Raw genomic sequence first — 22,781 nt, 5'->3', positions numbered from 1 at the left:
GTTTCCTTTACAACTTTTACAACTTTTACTCCTTCCTACTCTTTGTATTTTCTGTTATTGTGGGTCATATATATATATATATATGTCAGGTGCCTTTCACGGGTCAGTACGGTTTGGGGGAGGAGACTCAACGATTTTTAGTGGAGACACCACCTAGCCTACACCACACTATAAGAACGGCAAGCACACAGGTGACCATTTTTTCTACAAATCTATACAATGTTGCCAGTCCACCGAAACCTAAAGTGTTGAAAATGGCTTGAATGATGTAATGTTAATGGCTGAACAAATATGCAGGATGTATGACGAAGGTATACAATTTCATTTAAATGAATATTGTTTGGCTAACTGAAGAGCGTTTGTGTTCCACATGCCATCTTGCAAACTGGAGACGCGCCTACCTGGGATTGTATGTTGGCCCCAACCTGCCCCCCTTGGTACGAGTCCCCATTGAGGGACTGCACACTCATGAACAAGTCTCCGGAGTTTGACATGTTAAAGGAACCAGCAGAACCTGAGAGCACGACAGATTCAGAGGAGGAAAAGAAGGAAGAAGAAAAGGGACAGAAAAAGGAGTTTAAAAGATCATGCATAAGCAAAAAGTGCATTGGGTGGGTTAGTTGACGAGGACAGACACAGCGGGTCCACATGAAAACGTCCCCGACGCATAACTCAAGAGGCACGAGACAGATAATTGTCCGAAAACTGCTTACGTCCAATTAAAACAAGCCTCATGGATTCGATCACTGTTTGTTGTCCACGCTGCGAGTATTTCATTAAGGAAGCAATAATTGATCTGCAGGAAGACCCAAAGAACGCCGTTTGGCCTTTAATGGAGCTCAGCTCCCCAGATGTAAAGAGACCATCGGCGTAACTTGATTTCAACACCCGGTCCTAATCCAATACTGCGGCGAACGTCCCTTTATGACAAAAGACTCGGCTTGCCCTTTCGGCGGCTTAATGGCATGCACAAGGTCAACCGGACAAGAGGCAGGAAAAATTAAGAGCAAAAGGGTCAATAATGGAGAGAGAGAGAGAGAGAAGAAAATGAGTGTCAGATGGCAGGCTGAACAAAAGAGAAGCAAGGGAGACCGTTACAAACCCTGCTGGGTTCGATCGAGACGAGTCCAAACAAAACCAAAGGCCAAAAAATACAATCAGACGTTAAGAGCTTATGCAAACAAGTGCACCACATGGAGTGAAAGATAAACAAATATCTTGGCCAGCAGTTCACAGCGATGCCAGTGGAGGGGAGAGTGACTCTCTCTCACCTGCTGAATTGGGAGTGGAGGGCGAGTTGGCCTGGCTGCCGTGCGCTGACACACTGGTGGCACTGACCGCGGTCCTCGCCGCGTACATGTTGGCCTCCTCCTGGAACTTGCCGATGTTTTTCTTGTAGCGGATTCTCTTGTTTCCAAACCAGTTGGAGACCTTTTCCAGAGCACACACACCAGACGCAGTATTTGGATTAGAACACAGCTTTGCAGAAGCCACGTGAGTCATTATTCTCAAAGAGGAAGACTACTATATAAACAGACCACTAAGTTGAGCCTGGAAGCACAAATTCACGAAGTTTCACAAAGTTGACAACTTTTAGTATTTGATTGGCGTGGTTTTGCCCTTCAAAAGTGCAAATGTCATCACTTGCTTTTGTTGTTTTAATGAACTTTTAGGGATTTTGTACACTAGTCGATCGTAAACTCAATAGACATTTTTTTATAATTGCATTAAAATCAGGTGGATGGCCATCATGTGCTTCACTCTAAGGCAGTATAACCATGGAATTGAAGTGCAACATTTCATTGTGTACATACAGCTGTGCTTTTTTTTTGTGGTCAATAATTGCAGTCAAGTCAAGTCGCCACCAAATTTCAAAGTCAAGTCATTCCTTGTTAACAAGCTTAAGTTGTAAGTCAAGTCATACAATCATGCTCAGTCACGATATATATTGGAGTGATAACAACATATTATTTCACTGATCTTAACATGTAAAAGTACATTATCTGTAAAAATTAAATGACCTTTTACATCCCTAAAAATTTAATTAACTCATTTACTGCCATTGACGGCTATAGACGTCAAAAATTCATTTGAACTATTTCTATTAGTTTAACATTTTTTTCCCGCTTTTGTTAAGAGTATGAAAACCTAGGGGAAAAAAATATTCTACATATAGACCAGATATAAAATGTGTGATTAATCATGAGTTAACTATTGAACTCATGCGATTAATTACAATTAAAAATTGTTATCGCCTGACGCCCTAATTTTTCCTAATCTTTTCTTTTTTGAAAAAAAGATTATTTAAAAAAGAAAAGAAAAGATTATTAAAAATTAGGTTGTCAGGCGATTATTTTTTTTTAATTGTAATTAATCATATGACTTCAATAGTTAACTCATGATTAATCACACATTTTATATCTGTTCTAAATGTACACCAAAAACTTTTTTCTAGGTTTTCATACTCTTGTTAACAAAAGTGGAAAAAATGTTTAACTAATAGAAATAGTTAAAAATAATTTTTGACGTCTATAGTCGTCAATGGCAGTGAATGAGTTAACAACAAATCAATAGTATGAAATCAATGTAGCTTTGGCTTCATTCCGTCAGCCCTTTTTCTTTTCGGGTATAATTATATGTGAAAGTGAATGTTGTAAATTGTCTCTATGATTGTCCAAAAGGAAAAATTAACAAATAAAATGTAAACACTTACATTTTTTAAAAGAATGCATGTTATTTATTCTTATTTTACTAATGTTTGTATGAGTGTCACACTGTTACTGTGATGATAAATATTCAAATATGCTGAATGTACATGTAATGTTTTTGGTTCCATTAAGTTGCCCATTTCTATTTATGTGTGTAATGGGTGCATGAGAGACATCAACTTTGTGCACTTTCTATATTGTCACTTTACAAAGTTCACTCAAGTTGACGAGCATTCGTTTACAAGGGCCCTGCCACATCAAATATGGCTGACCCTCTCATGGCCGGAGAAGTACTCAAAGCAGAGTCTATGTAAATATTTTTTTTAAATAACAATTACTTTTTTTTAATGGTATAGTTTCAAGATTACACTCACCTTGATTTCTGATCTATCACTTTACTGTGTTTTCAATTAAATGTGTAACCCACATCAACTTTAGTAAATATTTGATCAGCTATTGGTGAGCTAAATGTCAAGCTAACCTATCTAGCTTAGCTTCGCAGTTCACCACAGCTAGCTTAGCTTTGTGTCTGACAGATGGAAGTAAACGTGGATGTGTCGTTAATTTTTTTAGTTTAAAACATTGTGTGTTGCTGTTGTCCTTTATCAAAATGATAATCTTAGAATCCAAATGTATTCATCTTTTGTGATCTCTTGCTGTGGCCGGTGCATACTGGTGGCCGTCATAACAGGGTTGCCAGATTCAATTGAATAAAAAAAAAATATTTCCCTCTTTAAAAGAAATGAAAGGGGACAGAAAGAAGAAAAGCTTATATCTGTCCCTAATCAACACGCACACAAAAAACAAAAATACCTTTTCTTTAAATAAAAGGCACGCAATGTTTAAAAAACAAAAACAAAACGTTTTTTAAATGTAAACAAAATGACTTGACAAGTCACGGAGTTCATGTAAAGGTTGAATTCTGAAAAGTATGTTTCTACAGTATGTGCTTGAATGCACTTTAAAAACAAATTATATTCTAATTAAAGAAGATGCACATTTACAATACGGAAAGAAACATTTAGCATTCAGTTTTTTAAAAAAGCGTGTAATGGTTTGTCAGTGGTCACCTGTGACACTGTGATGCTGCATTTCTTGGCCAACTCTTCTTTGGCCTCTTCACTTGGGTACGGGTTACTGAGATGGGAGTAAAAGTACTCGTTTAGAATCTCTGTTGCCTGTTTGTTGAAGTTCCTCCTCTTTCGCCTGGAGCAGAAAAACAAAAACTTGAATTACTATTCTTTGTATAGCTTTTTAGTAACAAAAACTTGTCACATACTAAAGGACTGACCAATAATACAACTTATTGTATCACAAAATGAATTTAAAGCTATTTTTTGCCATGTTAACAATAAACTGGGAACAAAATCTGCTTTGAAAAATTCTTTAAAAATATAGTGATGTCATCTTAACTCATTCACTGCCATTGACGGCTATAGACGTCAAAAATTCATTTGAACTATTTCTATTAGTTAAATTTTTTCCCCCCACTTTTGTTAACAAGAGTATGAAAACCTAGATTTTTTTAATTGTACATTTAGAACAGATATAAAATTTGTGATTAATCGTGAGTTAACTTGTGAAAACATGCGATTAATTACGATTACAAAATTTAATCGCCTGACACCCCTAATTTTTAATAATCTTTTCTCTTTTTTTTAATCGCATTAGGCAATTAAATGTTTTAATTGTAATTAACTGCATGACATCAATAGTTAACTCACAATTAATCACAAATTGCTTATCTGTTCTAAATGTACAATATTTTTTTCTAGGTTTTCATACTCTTGTCAACAAAAGTGGAAAAAATGTTAAACTAATAGAAATAGTTCAAATGAATTTTTGACGTCTGTAGTCGTCAATGGCAGTGAATGAGTTAATGGCAAATGACACACAAATTACTTTTTAGAATGATAATAAGGAGCTAAATCAAATTAGTTATGCAACATTAAATTTAATTAAACCCCAACAAACTATTTGGTTAAAAAAAAAAAAAATCCCGAAACGCTTGTAGCAAAAGACGATGGTCAAGAACACAAGTTGACAGCAGACCTGGCGTCGAGGAAGCGCGAGCGCAGGATCATGACGGCCTCGCAGGTGCTCTGCTTGAGTTGCATCTGGATGGAGCTGAACTTGCGGTGGATGATGCTGACCATGCGCTCGATCTCTTTGGGCGAGATGGGTCGCGTTCGAGACTGCTCCCGCAGCAGGTTCATCACGTGGGTGGTGAACTCGTTGCACGCCTGCAATGGTAAGACAGCCGGACGTTAGGCCGAGAAGGAACATTTCGCAAACAAAAAGTACAAAGTTTTAGGGAAATAATTTTAGCGTTTGTTAACCACACTACTGGCCACTTTATACCTTAGTTTAAACCTAATTCAAGACTATAAAGTAGGTCATACGATTGGTTGGGCAGGCGAACTGTTAGCTTATTTGCTAACTTTGTACATTTTGGTTCCAAACTCTTTGTCTACAGATGTTTCACCTCTCATCTGCACAGGATGCATACCAAGCTCCATAGAATTCATGACCTGACTGAACTTTTGGACTCCAATCCAACTAACAATTATTATAATTGAATAATTTTAATAATCGATTAATTTTAATTTCCATCCCTTATTCTAACACAGGACATTGTTTCAAATTGACAGGGCAGAAAATGCACAAATGTAAAATTATTACAATTCAGTTATAAAGTAGTTTTGGTCCTTAAGATCTGTCGGAAAATCGGCAAAACTGTTGTTTAATGTTTTCCAGGGGAAAGCAGATGTTTGCAAATGGTTGCAAATGAATTGTCTACTTTCATGGTGGACAAAATGTGAGAAATGTGTGAATATTTGCTGTTGAGAAGCTGCAATTTCAAGGATGTGGACAATTCTAAATTTAACAATATCTCTGAACGACATATACCAATATATGCCAAAATAGCATTTTTCCTTCAAATTGCATGAAATTGATGGCAATTTTGTATTTGTCTAATTTCTACTTCCTGATCAAAGAAGCGATCAAAAAAAATCCTGAGTCAAAAAATTAAAATTAGAAAAAATATATACCAATATATGACAAAATAGCATTTTTCTTTCAAATTGCATGACATTGATTCTAATTTCTAGTTCCTGATCAAAAACAATAAAAAAATAAAAATAAATCCGGGTCTCAACCCCCTCCAAAAATATCTAAGAAGTATACCAATATATTATGCCAAAAATAGAATTTTCCCTTTAAATTGCATGAAATTGATGACATTTTTTAAATTTGTCAAATTTGTAGTTCCTGATTAAAGAAGTGAGAGAAAAAAATACCATTAAAATGCCAAAATAGTATTTTCCTTCAAATTGCATGAAATGGATGCCATCTTTTCTATTTTCTGAAAAACATGAAACACATTTATTTGTATAATTTCTGGTTTCTGATAAAAAAAAAAATAATAATCCTGATAAGAATATGAGATAATAAGAATATATGGCAAAATATCATTTTTCCTTCAAAATGCATGAAATTGATGCAATTTTTTCCTTCTAATTTCTAGTTACTCATCAAAGAAGCGATAAAAAAAAAAAATCATTCATGATTAAAAAAATAAATAAATCCGAAAAACATGAAACTGATGCCAAATGTATTTGTATAATTTCTGGTACCTGGTAAAAAACAAACTAAAAAATCAATTCTGATCCAATAATAATAGGAATAACAAGAATAAGAAGAATAACAATATACCAATATATGGCAAAATATAATTTTTCCTTCAAAATGCATGAAATTGATTGCAATTTTCTATTTCCTGATAATAATAAAAAAACGGCCACATTGCAAATACCGACACCTTGAAATAAGGCTGGATATTGGCCCGATCCCCATATCTGTTATCGGTACTTGCGCTTCCCTATGTTCTACCAACATCTGCCAAAATCCACTTCCTGCAAAATCCGTCACATAGCAAATGAAAGTAGAACATCCTCGAGAGAGGTACTAACATCCTCTATTTAATCAGCCGACACAACTCGTGACGCATGACGGCAAACAAAGGTGTCGCTGGGAGTCGTACAGTGGCGTTTGCTTGTGTGCTCGCGCGTACAACAAAAATGACGTCTTAGTGACAAGTGAAGGGAAATGGAAAACGACAGCAGGCTTTCAGCGGCGCGCGCGTTCAAGAGGTTTAAAAGTGCGTCTCTCCATTCTCCGCGGCGCTCCTTCCCTCCCTGTCTGAATCAGTCACCGCGTGAGACTGCAAGGTGTCTGCTGCTTGTCAACGCCGAGGTTACGTCAGTCAAAGTGACGCACCGAGCAGCCGTTTTGCTTGCACGCACACACACGTGCTCCACACAACTCGGTCATACGTGTGCGTGGCGGAGCTAGGTAGCGTGGCGACACACACACACACACACACACACACACACACACACACACACACACACGCACACACATACACACACACACACACACACCAAAAAAAAAAAGGCTCAGGTGTATATTGACTTTGACAGTCGGCGATGACTTGCCATCCTCTGGAGAAGATGACAAAGCCGCGACGGTGCTTTGACTCCCCCCCCCCGTGAGTGACGAGACGTTCGAGGCTTTGAAAAAAGAGCGGCACTGTAACTGATGGAACGGCTGGCCGCGGTTTTACGGAAACGTCTCTGAAAAACTTGGCTTGTCACAAAAAATAGCCGACACTCAGATAGATAATTGCGGCAAATTTCAGACTTTTGCCGCTTCTTCTGATCAGAGTCAGCAAAGGAATGATGATTGGAAATCTAGGAAAGATTATCCAAATTGATTATCCGGTATGTTAAGATTTGGGCCTGATCAACTCATCGGACGATTGATTGATTTGATCAGGAAGTAGAAATTGGCAAAATTTAAAATTGGCATCTATTTCGCGCAATTTGAAAGAAAAATGCTATTTTGGCATATATTTGTATTTATCTTTATATGTTTCGTTATGTTTTGGCTTGATTTTTTAAAATTCTTTTAAAAATCAGTAAAAATTAAAAAAATGTGGGCATTACACACACAAGTGCTGTTTTTTTCTTTTTTCAAATTGCAACAAAAATTGTGGTGTCTTGGAGGGCTGTTACGGATTAACCGTAATTCATTTCTTCCCAATGGGGAATTCTTATTTGGTATCATTGATATAATTTTGTTACGAGATTGGTCGCAGAACAAATTAAACTGGTGAGTCAAGGTACCACTGAAAATCACCACGGGCCGATTACCGGTTTGATGGTTTACCGTGTTTTTAAAAGGTCAAGATTTTAATATAAGCTCTCCTCTCGGAGAATAGTTACACAAGGAGGATGAGAAAGAGGGAGCAAGACAAAAGAGACACTGTATTTTTTTTGCTCTGATTAATGATTGTTGTCCCCCCCCCCACCCCAAAAAAATATATATATTTTAATGGTGCCAGCAGGTACTAGTTAACCCCAAGGACGATATGAGTTGCCCATGGTGTCTGTTCTAAAAATAGCTCACCAGTGATGGGACTAAGACGAATTAGAGCAGAAGAAGCATGTTTACATTTATATTTATTAATTTATTTATTCATTCAAATTTAAAATGTTAAATGATTTTTCTGTACCAAATATTCTATATTTTGTTAAAAAAAATAGATTGTGTTCAATAGAGGGGGAAAAAAATCTAAAAACAAAACAAAGGTCACTTAGAGCTATTATTTAAATAATTTTAATGCCAATAGCCAATATTTATTTACAGTTTGGCTGTAGCCAAAATTAGATTCTGATGGTATGATAACCATTAGCAGTAAAAATATCATGGATAGTAAACTGACAAGGAGAACAGCTTGCCAAAGCACACTTGCTGAATGCAAAAAATGCCAAGCATGCTGCCTCCTACAGGTTAATCTTTGTACTACACAGACATATCATTTCAGTGGAGGAGACTCACGAGTGTCAGTCGAGATGTGATTGTGAAAAATTGCGATGTGTGCACCCGGCTTAAGCAAAAGCAGAATTTGTGATACCGCTCTTCATTGATATCATTAGATGACGCAGGTGTGCCTAATGCTGTGGGAACCCATCTTATCTTCACCTCTTGTAAAGGTCAGTTTGCTGACTGTCTGCTAGAATAGGTCAGGGGTGGCTGACCTCCGACTTGCGCCTCGACACACATTCACAATCGAACGTGACAGCTGCTTTGCCCCGTCTGTTGAAAATCCAAGCACCAGTTTAATTTTGTCTTTGGTGGGCGGATGAGGAGCAGGACAAATCAGGAAAATTGGCGATCAGTTGTTATTAAAAAAGGACAATTCATTAAAAAAAAATGATGGATGGCTTGGGAAAAGCTCTCTAAACGTTCTGAACTCCCATTTCGAAAAAGTTATTGTTGCCTGGAGGAGTTGTTTCATAGCTCATGTCATGTTGTTCTTCTTTAAACGTGGTACGTACACATTCTGATAAATAGGGATGTACCCAAATAAGACTTTTTCACAATATGAACCTCATGATATGATAATTACACAATGACGCCCATGATATTTAAAAACAAAAGCACAACATTGCATTTTTGTACTTAATAGCATCGGTGACAGAGCTAAATCTGTGCCAGTATGTTCAGCGCTCTCCGCTGTTCTGAATTACGCTGTAAACAGCGTGCCGCGTGTGCTCCTACTGACTCAGCGGTGCAAAGTAATATTGGTCTGTGTAGTTCAAAATGTCGTGTTCGGCTGAAGCGGGCACATTTTGTACTCAAATTGGCACTCTGATCTGCTCAGAAAATGGTCAGGATCGTCATTCGTAAATGTTACACCACCAATATTATTATTATTATTATTATTAGTAGTAGTAGTAGTAGTAGTTTTAGTTTTTTATTTTATTAATATTATTAATATTATTAATATTAAAATTATTATTATCATTATTATTATCGATAGTCATTTTGTTGCCATTAAACCTGTCAAAATTATAGTGTTAACTTTGGAGATTAAATTTTATTTTATTTTATTTTTTTTAATTAACTCAATGAACTCCAAATGCAGCCAAACTTAGCCACTGGAATGAAGATGGACACACACGGACAATAGGTAGTTTTACTCTCAAGTAATTTGTGCACTTTGTGCACACAAAGCAAAATTCTGCGATTGGCTGGCAACCAGTTCAGGGTGTACCCGGCCTACTGCCCGAAGCCAGCTGGGTTAGGCCCCAGCGCCCCCCCGTCACCCTTGTGAGCTCAAACGGTTAAGAAAATAGATGGATGGACAAAGCCAAATTCAAATAGCTCATTACATGTTGTAAAATTCCATGCTCCAATTCCCTGCACGGGGCCCCACAAATCAACCCTTCTGAAGTGTTCTGCTTGTGAGCACACCTAGAAGCGAGAAGTTCTGACAACTGCTTCTATGAGAAAAAAGTCGACCTTTAAAGATGAGTCCATATTGATCGTTTTGTTTAACAGTTGCATTTTACAGAAGTATTTCATTCGAGGATAAAAAAAAAACGCTACTACAACAGTCTTTAATGTTAAATACTTCCTATTGGATGATTTGACATTAATCATTAATAGATTATACTCAAGCAACTATCTGTTAAAATCTTGGAAGAAAAAAGTAGAAGCAAAAGTAGAAAAATGTGATCAATTGCGATTAATCACGGAAACTTGTGTGATTAATTAGTTAAAAAAATGTAAACACTTGACATCACTAATATAAAATGACAGCAAAATGACACATAAGGATGTATCAACCAGTCACTCGCAGCCATTTTCAATGAAGCAACCCCCTTCACTCCCGGCTGTTTACTGGATTTTGACTGATTTTTGCAATGCCCACAGAATATTGTGTTCTATTGCTATAAAAACATGGAACCTACCAAAAGAAACATTAGAGTCTCTTCTTTCATCAGGAAAAAAAAGTATATTTCTATCTGTTTCCGTTTTGCAGCAATTAGCATTAGATTATAGCTAAATTTCACCATTATTCACAAGCCTGTTGAAAACACTTTTTTTGTTGCAACATGGCCCTGGTTGATCTCTTATACTCTGATGCCACTTGCTGGCCGTTTTTTTGTAATAACTACAGTGCTTTAAGCCACCTCTTCATGTCAGAAGCTGTATCAAAACCTTCTGTATGCTCTAGCATAAAAAATAAAAATAAAAACATATAAATATGTTTTTGGGACCATGGCAATATTTAAAATTGAACGTTTTTATATGTTTTGGGGAGCAAATGAGTTAACATTACATCATCCAAGAGCGCAAGAAGCTATTTTCAACATTTAATAAATAACATCCTCATGTGTGGACAAAAAAATAGTATAGATTTTTAAAACAATATGAAATTTACCAAATTGTGACATAGGAGGTTTTGGCGCAACATCACCGATCTATACAGTACATAAGGGGTGTGCATCTCTCCAAAGAAAGACAATTCGATACTGAACTTGATATATGGGGTGCGATAGAATCAAGGACATCGCATTACATTGTAAAGTGGAAGGATTCGATTTGATGCACTCACATCTTTAAAATCCAAAATGATTTTCTGATTCAAATCAGGTTTATGTTACACCCCTAATTAACGGCATTTCAATTCATTTCGATGGAGAAAATTGATCTGATATACAAGGAAATGGGTATTACTGTATATACAGAGCACTGAAGTAGAAAGTGCCCATGAGATGTATTTGTTTTGGTTGCAAGGATTACACTTCCTCTCACTGAAGGCTTTCATGTCTGGCCAGAAGAACAGTCCAGCTGGAATTCTCCCAAAAGGAATTAAAGCTAATGAAATAATAAAATGATTCAGCTGATGTGATCATTTTATTTCGCTGCGGTCGTCTCCGGCCGAGCCAACTAACTGCTTGCTATAATTTGCTGCCGAGGCCCCTCCTACCTGTTCATACTTCTCCAGCTCCGTGTGGTAAATCTGTCGGATCTGCGTCAGCTTGGCCCGGTAGTCGGAGTGTTCCGCCGAGTTGTCGGGGCCGATGGCCCCCGTGGCCGCCGCCGCCGCCGCCGCAGCTGCCGACCCGCCGCCCTTCTCGGGCCCGGCGACGCCCTCGGCCAGCAGCATGTTGTCCAGGCGCATCAGCTGAGGATCGGGCGGTTCCTCCTCCTGGGCGCCGCGAATACTGAGCACTGGGGAGAACACACCAAAACACGCTAGCGTCAAAACACTGACATCAACCTGACAAATTGTCACTCCAGGTAGCGGCCAAAAAATGAGAGAACGTTTTTACAACGACTTGGGGAGCGTCTTAACCATCTTACGTGTCAGTCGAGCGAACGAGCCTCCTTAAAATATGGCCGTCATTTTAATGGATCAAGTCTGAGCCATAAAACGCTGCAGCCTCAGACAGGCCGGCAGCTCGCTGAGATCATAAAACGATAATTTCATCGATTCTGACGATCATTTCATGTAAAATAAAAAATAAAAATGAACAAAGCCTTGCACCAGAGTTCATCTTTCATCGTGCTCCTTATGCTCAGACTATGTTTAGTCTCTGGCTGACGGCTTTATTGGCTTGTCAGGGGGTATTTAAAAAGGCACAACACCAATCAAACATTATGCTGTTATATTAATGCAAAGACACGCTGCTCAATTTAAGTATATATATTTTAAGGAGGGCAAAGCTAAAGTTTTAAATTGAAGCATCTTGATGGGCGAATCGTAAAAACAACAAACAATCTAAATTGATGACGGTAATAAGCCATTATGGGCACAAGAAAGACTTTGGAATGCATTTTAAAGTCTGTATCGCCGCACGCGGTCCAACATGCGCCATGTCGTCAACCCAACGCGGCCCTCAGTCTGACGTCTGCTCACACTCTCGCCGAGGTGAGAGCGCCTTTGAACCTGTCGTCACGTGCCCGCGGCCCTCAACTAACACTTGCCTGGCGGGATGAGGAGGGCCGAGTACAATCATGACAATAAAGAGACCGTTGAGATGGACGTGCGCGCGCTTGGTGTCCAGCAAAGCCATAAGCATCAATAACAATTCCCAAAGGGGTACATTACAAAAGGAACATAAGCTGTTGCTTTTTGTAGGCGTAAAAAGCAGGATTGAAAGAGATTTATATTCCGTCATGTTCAGCAAAAACTAGGGTGAGGTGAAATATTGAACTTCCTGTTTTCCACCTTCTTTAGTCAAGTTTACACAGTCAAACAAAAGAGTGTACAGGCAGTTAGTTCAAGTTCATATTTAAGTGCGCGCCACATCATATATTATGGTGCAGTATTGCACTGTAGTGCCCCTCTTTGCCACAACCCCGCCGAGCAACACCGCGCCATTTGTGCACTTCAAGTACATCTCTGTCCGGCGATGAACGGCACAGCCTGCCTGGAGCACTCGATATCGGCGCCACACTGAGTACATTTCAGAGGCTCTCCTGGAGGATATTCATGAAAATTATCGCCGTAGTAGCAAGACGTACAATATCTTTTCAGCTTCGAAATCAATCTGAAGCGGCGGTCGCCGTCTTGACTCGTCATACGCACCAATCACGATTCATGTGCACTTAAGGGACAGTCAGAAAACATAGTTTCCCGAAACCGTTACACCCAATACGTAAGCCTTCCACTTCAGCAGCCTCACATGAAGTCAACACAATAACTCTTCCACCATCTATGTACAGTAAACATATTTATTTTTGTTTTTATTGCATTGTACTGTGTAAAAAAATAATGTACTGTGAGGAAAAGTGGATCAGATAATGGATGATGTAATCTAATGATTGTTTTTAAATGTAATTGATGTACTGTATAGAAAATATATTATATAAGGTATATAGTTAAATTTGTTTATTATATATATATATATATATGTATATATGTTTTAATACAATTTAATTTTGAAACCAAATTTAATGTGATTCAATTTACAAACAAATTTTATGACAAACAACCTCTCGGAACCCATTGTGTAATTTGAGGACTACCTGCACCACCACCTAGTAGTGAAAAATGGAATTACACCCAAAATTATATCAGGGGACCCTCATAGAAATATTCCCAAAATTTGCATTTGGCTGATTTTTTCACATAAAAAAATGTGCATGGGTATATGAAGAAGAATGTATGAATAAAAATGAAAAATAAAAATAATAAATAAATAAATAAATAAGTACGTAAGTGTCTGGTGATGCAACATCAGGTAAAAAAAAAAAAAATTAACTTTCTCAGTTTGAATCTTGGTTTCTAATCTTGGAGACTCTAAACTTTCCATTGGTGTGAATGAATGATTATTTGTGCACTGTGTTTGACTGGTGACCATTCAGGGTGTAAACTGTCTTGTCAAAAAGTAAGCTCAGATAGACTGCAGTTCATCTGTGACGAGGGCCCAACCGATATGGAATTTATTTAGGCTGAGCGAAACTCCGCAAACTGATTAATTGGACAATTAGTTAAAAATATATATTTATAAAATGAAAGAAGAAAAAGTTATTTTATTAAACTTATTTTTTGGTGTCTTGTTGCGTACAACATTAAATATATGAATTACAGGCCAAAAAAAAATGTGACTCTTTCAATACTTTGTCCTGTTCAAAAGAGAGAAAAATTGGCAAAAATCAACCTATAATTTTGCCGTTTTTCAGTTCAGTTCAGAAAAAAATCGGGCCATTTTCATAGATTTGTAAAGAGCTGATTGCGGCCGATTGGCTGGCTGGTTAATCAGTGGGACCCACTCCATAACTCCCAGCCATTTTCACTGAAGCAACCCCCTTCGCTCCCGGCTGTTTTACTGGATTTTGCAAAGCCCACAGAATAGTGTGTTCTATTGCTATAAAAACATGGAACCTACCAAACAAAAGATTAGAGTCTCTTCTTTCATCATGAAAAAAAGTACATTTCTATTTCTCTTTCTGTTTTGCAGCAATTATCATTATAATATAGCTAAGTTTCATCGACACATTTCATTATTTCCTTTTATTTGTATTTTGCGTCACGAACAAACACTCACCGGCCACTTTATTGGTCATTAGCTCATTCATTCCCAGCCATTTTCACTGAAGCAACCCCCTTCGCTCCCGGCTGTTTTGCTGGATTTTGGCTGATTTTGAAAGGCCCACAGAATATTCTGTTCTATTGCTATAAAAACATGAAACCTACCAAAAGAAAGATTAGAGTCTCTAAAAGTATATTTCTAACTGTTTTTCCGTGTAGCAGCAATTAGCATTAGAATATATCTAAGTTTCATCATTATTCACAAATCTGTTTAAAACAGCAGGGGGGGGGGGGGGCAGTTTTTTGCAACATAGCTCTGGTTGATCTCTTATACTCTGCTGCCTCCTGCTGGCCGTTTTTGTAATAACTACCATTGCTTCATGCATTTTCTTCAGTTCAAAGGCTGCATCAAAGCCTTCTGTATGCTTTAGCATAAAAAAAAACTTTTCTTTTCTTTTTTTTTTTTTTAAATATCTTTGGGAGCATAGTAATATTTAAAATAAGACATATTTATGCGTGTTGGGGGAGCAAATGAGTTAAGTACAAGATGTTGAGAAAATGGATGGATGCTTGGTGGACATTCCAAACAATCTAGATCACAATATACATGAACTCATTCACTGCCATTGACGGCTATAGACGTCAAATATTAATTTTAACTATTTTATTAGTTTAACATTTTTTTACACTTTTGTTATCAAGAGTATGAAAACCTATAATTTTTTTATTGTACATTTAGAACAGATATAAAATTTGTGATTAATCGTGAGTTAACTCGTGAAGTCATGCAATTAATTACTTTTAAAAAATGTAATCGCCTGACTCCTTATTTTTAATCATCTTTTCTTTCTTTTTTTTTAATCGTGTCAGGTGATTAAAAATTTTAAATGTAATTAATTATTGATTTCAATAGTTAACTCATGATGAATCATACATTTTGCATCTGTTCTAAATGTACAATATATATATATTTTTTACAGGTTTTCATACTCTTGTTAACAAAAGTGGAAAAAATGTTTAACTAATAGAAATAGTTCAAATGAATTTTTAACTTCAATAGCCGTCAATGGCAGTGAATGAGTTCATAAGAATCTCCAAAGATGTACATCATAAAAGGAACACGCAGCCATTGCTTGATGTAGGCATGAAAAGCAGGATTGAAAGGGATTGATATTCAATAATCTTCAGCAAAAACTAGGGTGAGCTGAAATACTGTACTTCCTGTTTAAAATCTTTTTTTAGTTGAATCTACACAGCGTCAAACAAAATCGTGTCGCCATCTAGTTGCTGCTCACAGCACACCGCTGAACAATACAATCACAATATTGTTCAGGAAATACTTCTCGGATGTCGTCAGTCAAAACTGCCTGTTCTCTTTGTGAAGAGCGTGTTTGCTTTGGCAGTCACGTGACTGTATATTGTCCACAAACTGCTGTGAGTCATTGTCCTGCCTCTTCCCGCCACCAGAAGGCTCCCTCACTAAAGGAGCGGTGCAGGCTGTCTTCCTGCCAAGGTGCCGAAAAGGGAAAAGGCGACCAGGTGCAGCCCTCCATTACATCCGCTCGTCTTCAAGGACAAAGACAAAGCTGGCGCCGCTTGTCCTCTTTCATCCTGCCGCCTCTCGCCATGCTTGAGCGGGACAATGTGATAATGGGCGGCACATCCTGAAGAAGCCGGCCAGGCTAAATCGTATTGTTCTCCCGCCGCGGCCACTCACGGCGGCGGCTCTTTTGTAATGACGATGTAAGCCCCAGTCGCCCTGTGACCTTTGCGGCGAGCGGGGGGTCCAGATGGAGAGCTCGTCTGCCCTCTTTTCTTCTTCTACCCTTTTTTTTTTCATCTTCTTTTTCTCCTCAAGCAATATCATCATCCATTCGCATCAACTCCAACACGTGAGCAAGCTCGACTCGAGAGGCAAATGTCAATGGCCATCAGACGGCTGGAAAAGGTCAGGAGTTCACACGGGGGGAGGCGCACGCCAAGCCTGTGTCGGCAGACATTTTTCCATGCGAATCACACCAGCGGCAGGAAACGCTCGCCAATTGGATGCTGACAAAATAGCGGCACATCCCGACCAGAGGGGGGGGAATCTAATGAGCCCGAGAGTGATTTATTAATTCCCTGCTTTCCGACTCCCAGAGTGCACGGCTAAAAGCATGAAATGGATTAAATAAATACAATTAATAAGGGGGATCAAACAATCGGCTGCGCCGCGTATAATTACCCTCGCCACGGCCATCAGCTTTTATTTATTCCCGTTGGCTAATAGCGAAGGAATCGATCCGGCCTTAATGCCAGTCGGAGTGCGCCTTGTGAACTCTGCAAGCGCCGACCGTACATTAACATAATCACCTGACACAAGCACAAGTGGCCCTATTACAATACATCACGTAATAGCGCGGAGAGCCTTTTATTGTGCGCCTCCCTCCCATACTAGCCGCCTTTATTTCACAGGCCGTCGCCGATTACTATCTATAAAGCCAAGATGGCCATCATCTCATCTTGATCATTACCGACAGACTTAATTGAACAATGAGAGGACGCCTTCCCCTCCTCGTCCTCCTCCGCTTGTATAATCCGCCTCCCCCCTTCCTCCCTATGAATGTGGGGCAGCTCTTTCCACGCTCCAAAAAAGGCAACACATTAAAAATGAATAAGCGTCATGAACAATCCTCCATCCGCATGCGGGAATAATGAATGGAATTCCAAGAATAAGCTTTTGTTTTGCTTATTGACAAAACTAATTTCTGCTGCTTTGCTCCCTTAAGAGCTGGCTGCCATCCACCGCCGCACTGCCTGCTGTGTGCAGACAACGGGAGCGTAAATAAACAGGCCGATTAAGCCGCCCACACAGGCAAGCGGCAAGGTACACACACACACACACTGCACTATAGAAGGCACAGAACACACATTGGCCGGCAACCTCCTCCACACCTTGAAATAAAAACATCTTTAATTAACAATATTCAAGTCACAATTAAGAAGATGTACGGCCAAACGAGGCGGCGGTCCCGGTCTGTGACTGGCAGCTGAAACCGGTTCCATTTCCCATCAACGAAGTAATGCAATCCACTCTGCAGCGAGCCGGCGAGGGCGCCGTTTGCATCCTTTCGCCCGTCCCGCTCACGTGACCCGGCGGCGGCGGCTGCGCTTTCTATTGATTGTGTGGGCACACGTCATCTAGGGTTTCAGCAGTTAATAAATCAGGCCTGCTCCTGACACTGCCGCTCTTCTGTGTGTGTGTGTGTGTGTGTGTGTGTGTGTGTGTGTGTGTGGGCCTGTCACGGAGCAGTCAGCAGGAGTGAAAGCGACAGCCACATGATAATGTAACATCACCACCATTCATCCCTGCCACGCAGCATTCGGAGACAAAACAACAACCGAGGAACCTGGAGAAGGGAGGGGGGGGGGAGGATGGTGAGGGGGGGGGGGGGGTAGCAGTGTGTGATTTACAGCAGACATGACAAGTATCACTAATACAAGTCCTCGCCTCCGTGCTCCACCGGGGAGTTCGGCATCCGCTCATCTGCATTTGCACGCGCGCGTCATCCCTCAAAGTGACCCACACTGGGACCAAACTACACACAGATAAGCCCGCCTATTATCATTGCTGACGGGACGCTGACGTCTGGATGCGTGCGCCTTATTGTCTGCAGAAGGGCTTCAAACAAGCAAACAAAACAAAAAATACTTTTTACTCCAGTCACAATTTAGATGCAAAATCCCGCGAGATCCGCGCCAAAAATCAGAATGCAGTTTTGATGAACGCTCTCAAATTGGTATTGATGTAACAATAAATAAACAATAAATATTTTTTCCTTTAATTTATTAAATTAGAAGTCAACCTTAAACATTTCTTGACAATAATATGTTTTATGTGGCCTCACTAGTGTAAACATGACATTATGATTAATATTAATTACATTTGTGGAATAGGAGTTAAACAGCCGTAACAGAAGGTGGCGGCCATTTTGCCACCTGCTGTCGACTAAAGATGACATCACAGTTGCCCATCTCTCAGGTAACACTAACAACCAATCATAGCTCAGCTTCAGGAAACAAGTGAGCTGTAATTGGTCGTTGCCTGAGACCTGAGCAACTGTGATGTCATCTTCAGTCGACAGCAAGTGGCAAAATGGCCGCCACCTGAGAAAGATGAAAACGGCTGGATTTTGCTGCTTAACTCACATTCCATGTTTACACCATCACCATATTTAGACCATTGGGGTTATATTGAACATATTATTGACAAAAAATTGGGGGGTTGACTTCCCTTTTAAAAAATTGAAATCAATCAAGGAAGCAATTATATATTTTTAGAGTTATTTTGAAAATGCTATAAAGTTTCTGTTAAAGGTGATAAGGGAAATAGTTTAGGACTAAATATATATAATATATATTTTAAATGTTCTCAAGTGTTATCAAAAAAGGGTCTGAAAATGGCTGGCACTGAATGTTCATAAATCGTACCTTGACAGAGAGCACAAAGTGGAAGAAACAATTTTTGCTTCTAAAATTAAATTATCTTTATTCACAGTGTTTTGAGGAAAAACTCTAAAAAGCTTATTTGTACCTTTGCATATCTAGAAAAGCTCTAGTATGTAAACAAATGTATTAGGTAGTCATGGCTCGTATTTTTCGACACTCTTCCTTGACTCGGCCCACTTCCGAGTCCAACCTTCTTTTTTTTTTTTTTTAAACTAACTTTACGGACCGCAAATGTCATTGTTAGCATACGCTACAGACCACTGAAATACAGATGGACGGCCGCAAATGGCCCCTGTGCCGTAGTTTGAATATTTTCCCTCTTTCATGTCATGAAATAAGCAAAACGTTAGGGAGAAACTTGGCAACATGACAATTTCCCAAACCGGCAGTGGTTAAGTCAAACAAAATGGAGTAATCGTAATAGGATTCACACTTAACTCATTTGCTCCCAAAAACATATAAAAACGTTCTATTTTAAATATTACCATGCTCCCAAAGACGTATTTATACGTTTGAATTGATTTTACTCTTTTTTTATGCTAGAGCAGAGGTGGGCATCGAGGGCCGAAGTCCTGCAGGTTTTGCATGTCGCCCTTCTCCAACACAGCTGATCAGCTCATCAGCAAGCTCTACATATGCCTGAAAACGATCCTGTTGATTGCAATCAGCTTATGTCGGTGAAGTGAAAAACCTCCAAAACCTGCAGGACTCCGGCCCTCGAGGACCGAGATCGGCCACCTCTGTGCTAGAGCATACAGAAGGCTTTGATGCAGCCTCTGAACTGAACTGAAGAGAATTATTGAAGAAATGGTAGTTATTACAAAAACGGCCAGAAGGTGGCAGCAGAGCAAAAGAGATCAACCAGGGACATGTTGCAACAAGCTCTTTTTCTCAGTGTTTTCAACAGGTTTGTGAATAATGATGAAACTTAGCTATGTTCTGATGCTAATTGCTGCTACGTGGAAATGATAGAAATATATTTTTAGAGACTCTAATCTTTCTTTTGGTAGGTTTCATGTTTTTATAACAATAGAACAGAATATTCTATGGGCCTTTCAAAATCAGCCAAAATCCAGCAAAACAGCCGAGAGCGAAGGGGGTTGCTTCAGTGAAAATGGCTGGGAGTGAATGAGCTAATGACCAATAAAGTGGCTGGTGAATGTTAGTTTGTGGCGCAAAATAAAAATAAAATAAAATCTGGTCATTTAATAAAACAAATAAATAAATATTTATTAATATCATCATTATTATTTATTGTAATAATTTGAAATATTTATTATTATCATTTATTGCAATAATTTGTTGCTGAAGTTCATATTTCTTCTTAAAAGAAAAGTGAACAGAATTAATAAGTGTAAAAAAAAAAAAACTTAACATTTGGATGTTAACATGATCCACATAATTATCTTTTGTGACAATAATCTGACAATTTTACTGTCAAACACACACTGACCCATTTGGAGGTAAAGTACAGCATCTAGAAACACACTTGAAAAGAACACTAAACTAAAATGTGGCACATTAGGTCCAATTTGCCGTTGATGTCTTTTCTACGGACTTTAATTGGCGCTTTAATCCGTTACCAAAGTAGCCGTCGTCTCTCGCAATAAAACCGACGGCCACGAAAACCGGCTTGAAAATGGGAGCACGGTAGAGGCCGGGATGTAGATTTGTGGTATGTGTCAATGGCCTCTTGGGAGCGTCTCGTGGCCCAAAATGTTCCCTCCATCACCAGGTAATGGAAAACTGTACAGGCTCAGTACACAAGGGCACGGTCATAAAGTCGCTCTAAAACAGCTTTATGTTTTATCAGCCATCTCGAGTATCATGTGCAGAAAGGGGAGCGTTGTATCTGACACTGGGCGGGCGGCGCGGTGGGGGGGGGGGTTGCCAAGGACGAGGGAAAACGCCAAAGAAATGCTTTAGGGACAAGGAGAGGTGGTGGTGGTGGTGGTGGGTGAGGGGGAGACAGGGATGGTGCGGGCGAGGAAGGGGAGAGAGCGACTGAGGGAGAATGAAAGGCGAAAAATAGAAATGGAATAGGAAAGCGAGGTGTCAATTAAAAAAATGAACCCCAGTGCATTTGGGAGGTGACAGCTGGTGGGAGACGAGCTGACAGGCGTCACATTAGGCGGATTTGGTGGCCGCTCCCCTCATCCCCTCCTTTTTCTTATCCCCCCCGTCCCCCACCCCCCCTCTATTCGCCGGCTTTCTCCGCTGATGATGGGTACTTTCTCATGCGTCTGCGAGCGAGGCAAGAACTCAGCTTGGTGTTTTTCAGAACAAGTTCCCCCTGCAGCTACTCCTAATAACGGTAATTATCGTCATCATCCCGGGCCTAAGCAGGCCAGTTTGAGGCCCGAGGGGCTGGCCTGATAATGAGGAAGCCAGTGCCAGAGGAGAAGACCATTCAGAACACCGCCTTGCCACCCATAGCACTGCACTCCAATTTACCCCCCAAAAAATTCATTAAAACAATTCATTATTACAGTCGTATATATACTAGCCCGCGGCTGTCAGTCCTTCTTAAGGTGTCTTGAAATAAAGATCTCGGAGTCCGTGCTGTAGGAACTCCTCGGGGCCGCACTGGAAGCCATGGATGAGAAATCACGAGCTGGTTTAGACAAAGACTTATCTATGGGCCAGACACACCAAAGTACTGCGCACTCATCTGACCGACCGGGCTAATTTTTCAATAAAGCATAACTTGACAACTAGGCCTGTACAATGGATTTAATACAAGACCAAGATGCGATCGTGACAAGACCAAGACCATAAAACTGAATTTTAAAAACCATGACAATAGTTAAGAGCATTCTCTCATTCATTTTAATTTTGTTTTAAATATGTTTGGCATACGAAGTTTGAGTTTGGCCACTTACACACCGTAGCAGATTCCAATATACGGTACTCAGGTTAGCTTAGCGCTAGCTAGCAGCAAGAAGATACATAATGATGGTCTTAAATTTGGTCCAAAAGGAAAAGCAGTTAAGAAAATTGATGGATGGATGGTTGGAAGAACACCCTGGGTGCCATTCGATAGTTTACGGCGAGGGAACCTGGAGATAAGTTATTTTAAGCTAAAGTTTGATGCTATTTTGCCATTACTGTGTCGGCTCCAGTGTCTTTAAAAACAAACGTGAATATTCGATTTGTTAAAGAACTATAAAAGTGCACTTCATATTCCATTATGATAAAATTGGATTTAGAGCTGTCAAAATGAATCGATTAATCAACAAGTAATTGATTATCAAATTAATCGACAACTATTTTAATAATCGTGAAATCGTTTGGAGCCATTTTTTATTTATTTAAAATTGTCCAAATACTCATATTTCAGCATATCAACAGTAATTGTTCACTGATTTCTGTAGACTGATTATCTTCTGTATTTAATCAAAATAAGACTGACATCTGCTTTTGTATTGGAAAATAATGACTTTTTTAAAATCACTATACTAATACAAAGTACGAAATTAATATTAACTACTGGTTGATAAACAGTAATCAGGGGAAAAAATGCTTTTGTAATACAATTTAATACAAAATTGAAATGAATCCAATTAGTCGATTAATCGATTGAATTATCGGTCGATTAATCGATTCTAAAAAATATTCAATAGTGATAGCACTAATTGGACTTGTGACGTGTTTTTTGACAAAAGTACCATTTGTAACCCATTTGAATG

The 22,781-nt window shown here is 39.1% G+C and overlaps 1 protein-coding gene across 2 annotated transcripts in view; it reads right to left on the bottom strand.

The window, feature by feature from the left end:
- The window catches only part of LOC144042758 (pre-B-cell leukemia transcription factor 1), a 152,268-nt gene that overhangs the window by 12,772 nt on the left and 116,715 nt on the right, over positions 1–22,781 (bottom strand). The window contains exons 5-9 of one of the 2 annotated variants that reach the window (XM_077555691.1): positions 11,554–11,798; positions 4,761–4,951; positions 3,779–3,914; positions 1,272–1,431; positions 402–514 (exon numbers count right to left, since the gene is read on the bottom strand). In XM_077555691.1, the coding sequence (XP_077411817.1) occupies positions 402–514; positions 1,272–1,431; positions 3,779–3,914; positions 4,761–4,951; positions 11,554–11,798 (845 nt within the window). The remainder of the gene's footprint in view (positions 1–401; positions 515–1,271; positions 1,432–3,778; positions 3,915–4,760; positions 4,952–11,553; positions 11,799–22,781) is intronic. The other variant, XM_077555692.1, reaches the window with a different exon arrangement.

This window comes from Vanacampus margaritifer, chromosome 2, assembly GCF_051991255.1.
Source record: "Vanacampus margaritifer isolate UIUO_Vmar chromosome 2, RoL_Vmar_1.0, whole genome shotgun sequence".
Lineage (NCBI taxonomy): Eukaryota > Metazoa > Chordata > Actinopteri > Syngnathiformes > Syngnathidae > Vanacampus > Vanacampus margaritifer.
The sequence above is the reverse complement of the archived record's forward strand: the minus strand, read 5'-3'. Positions and strand labels throughout refer to the sequence as shown.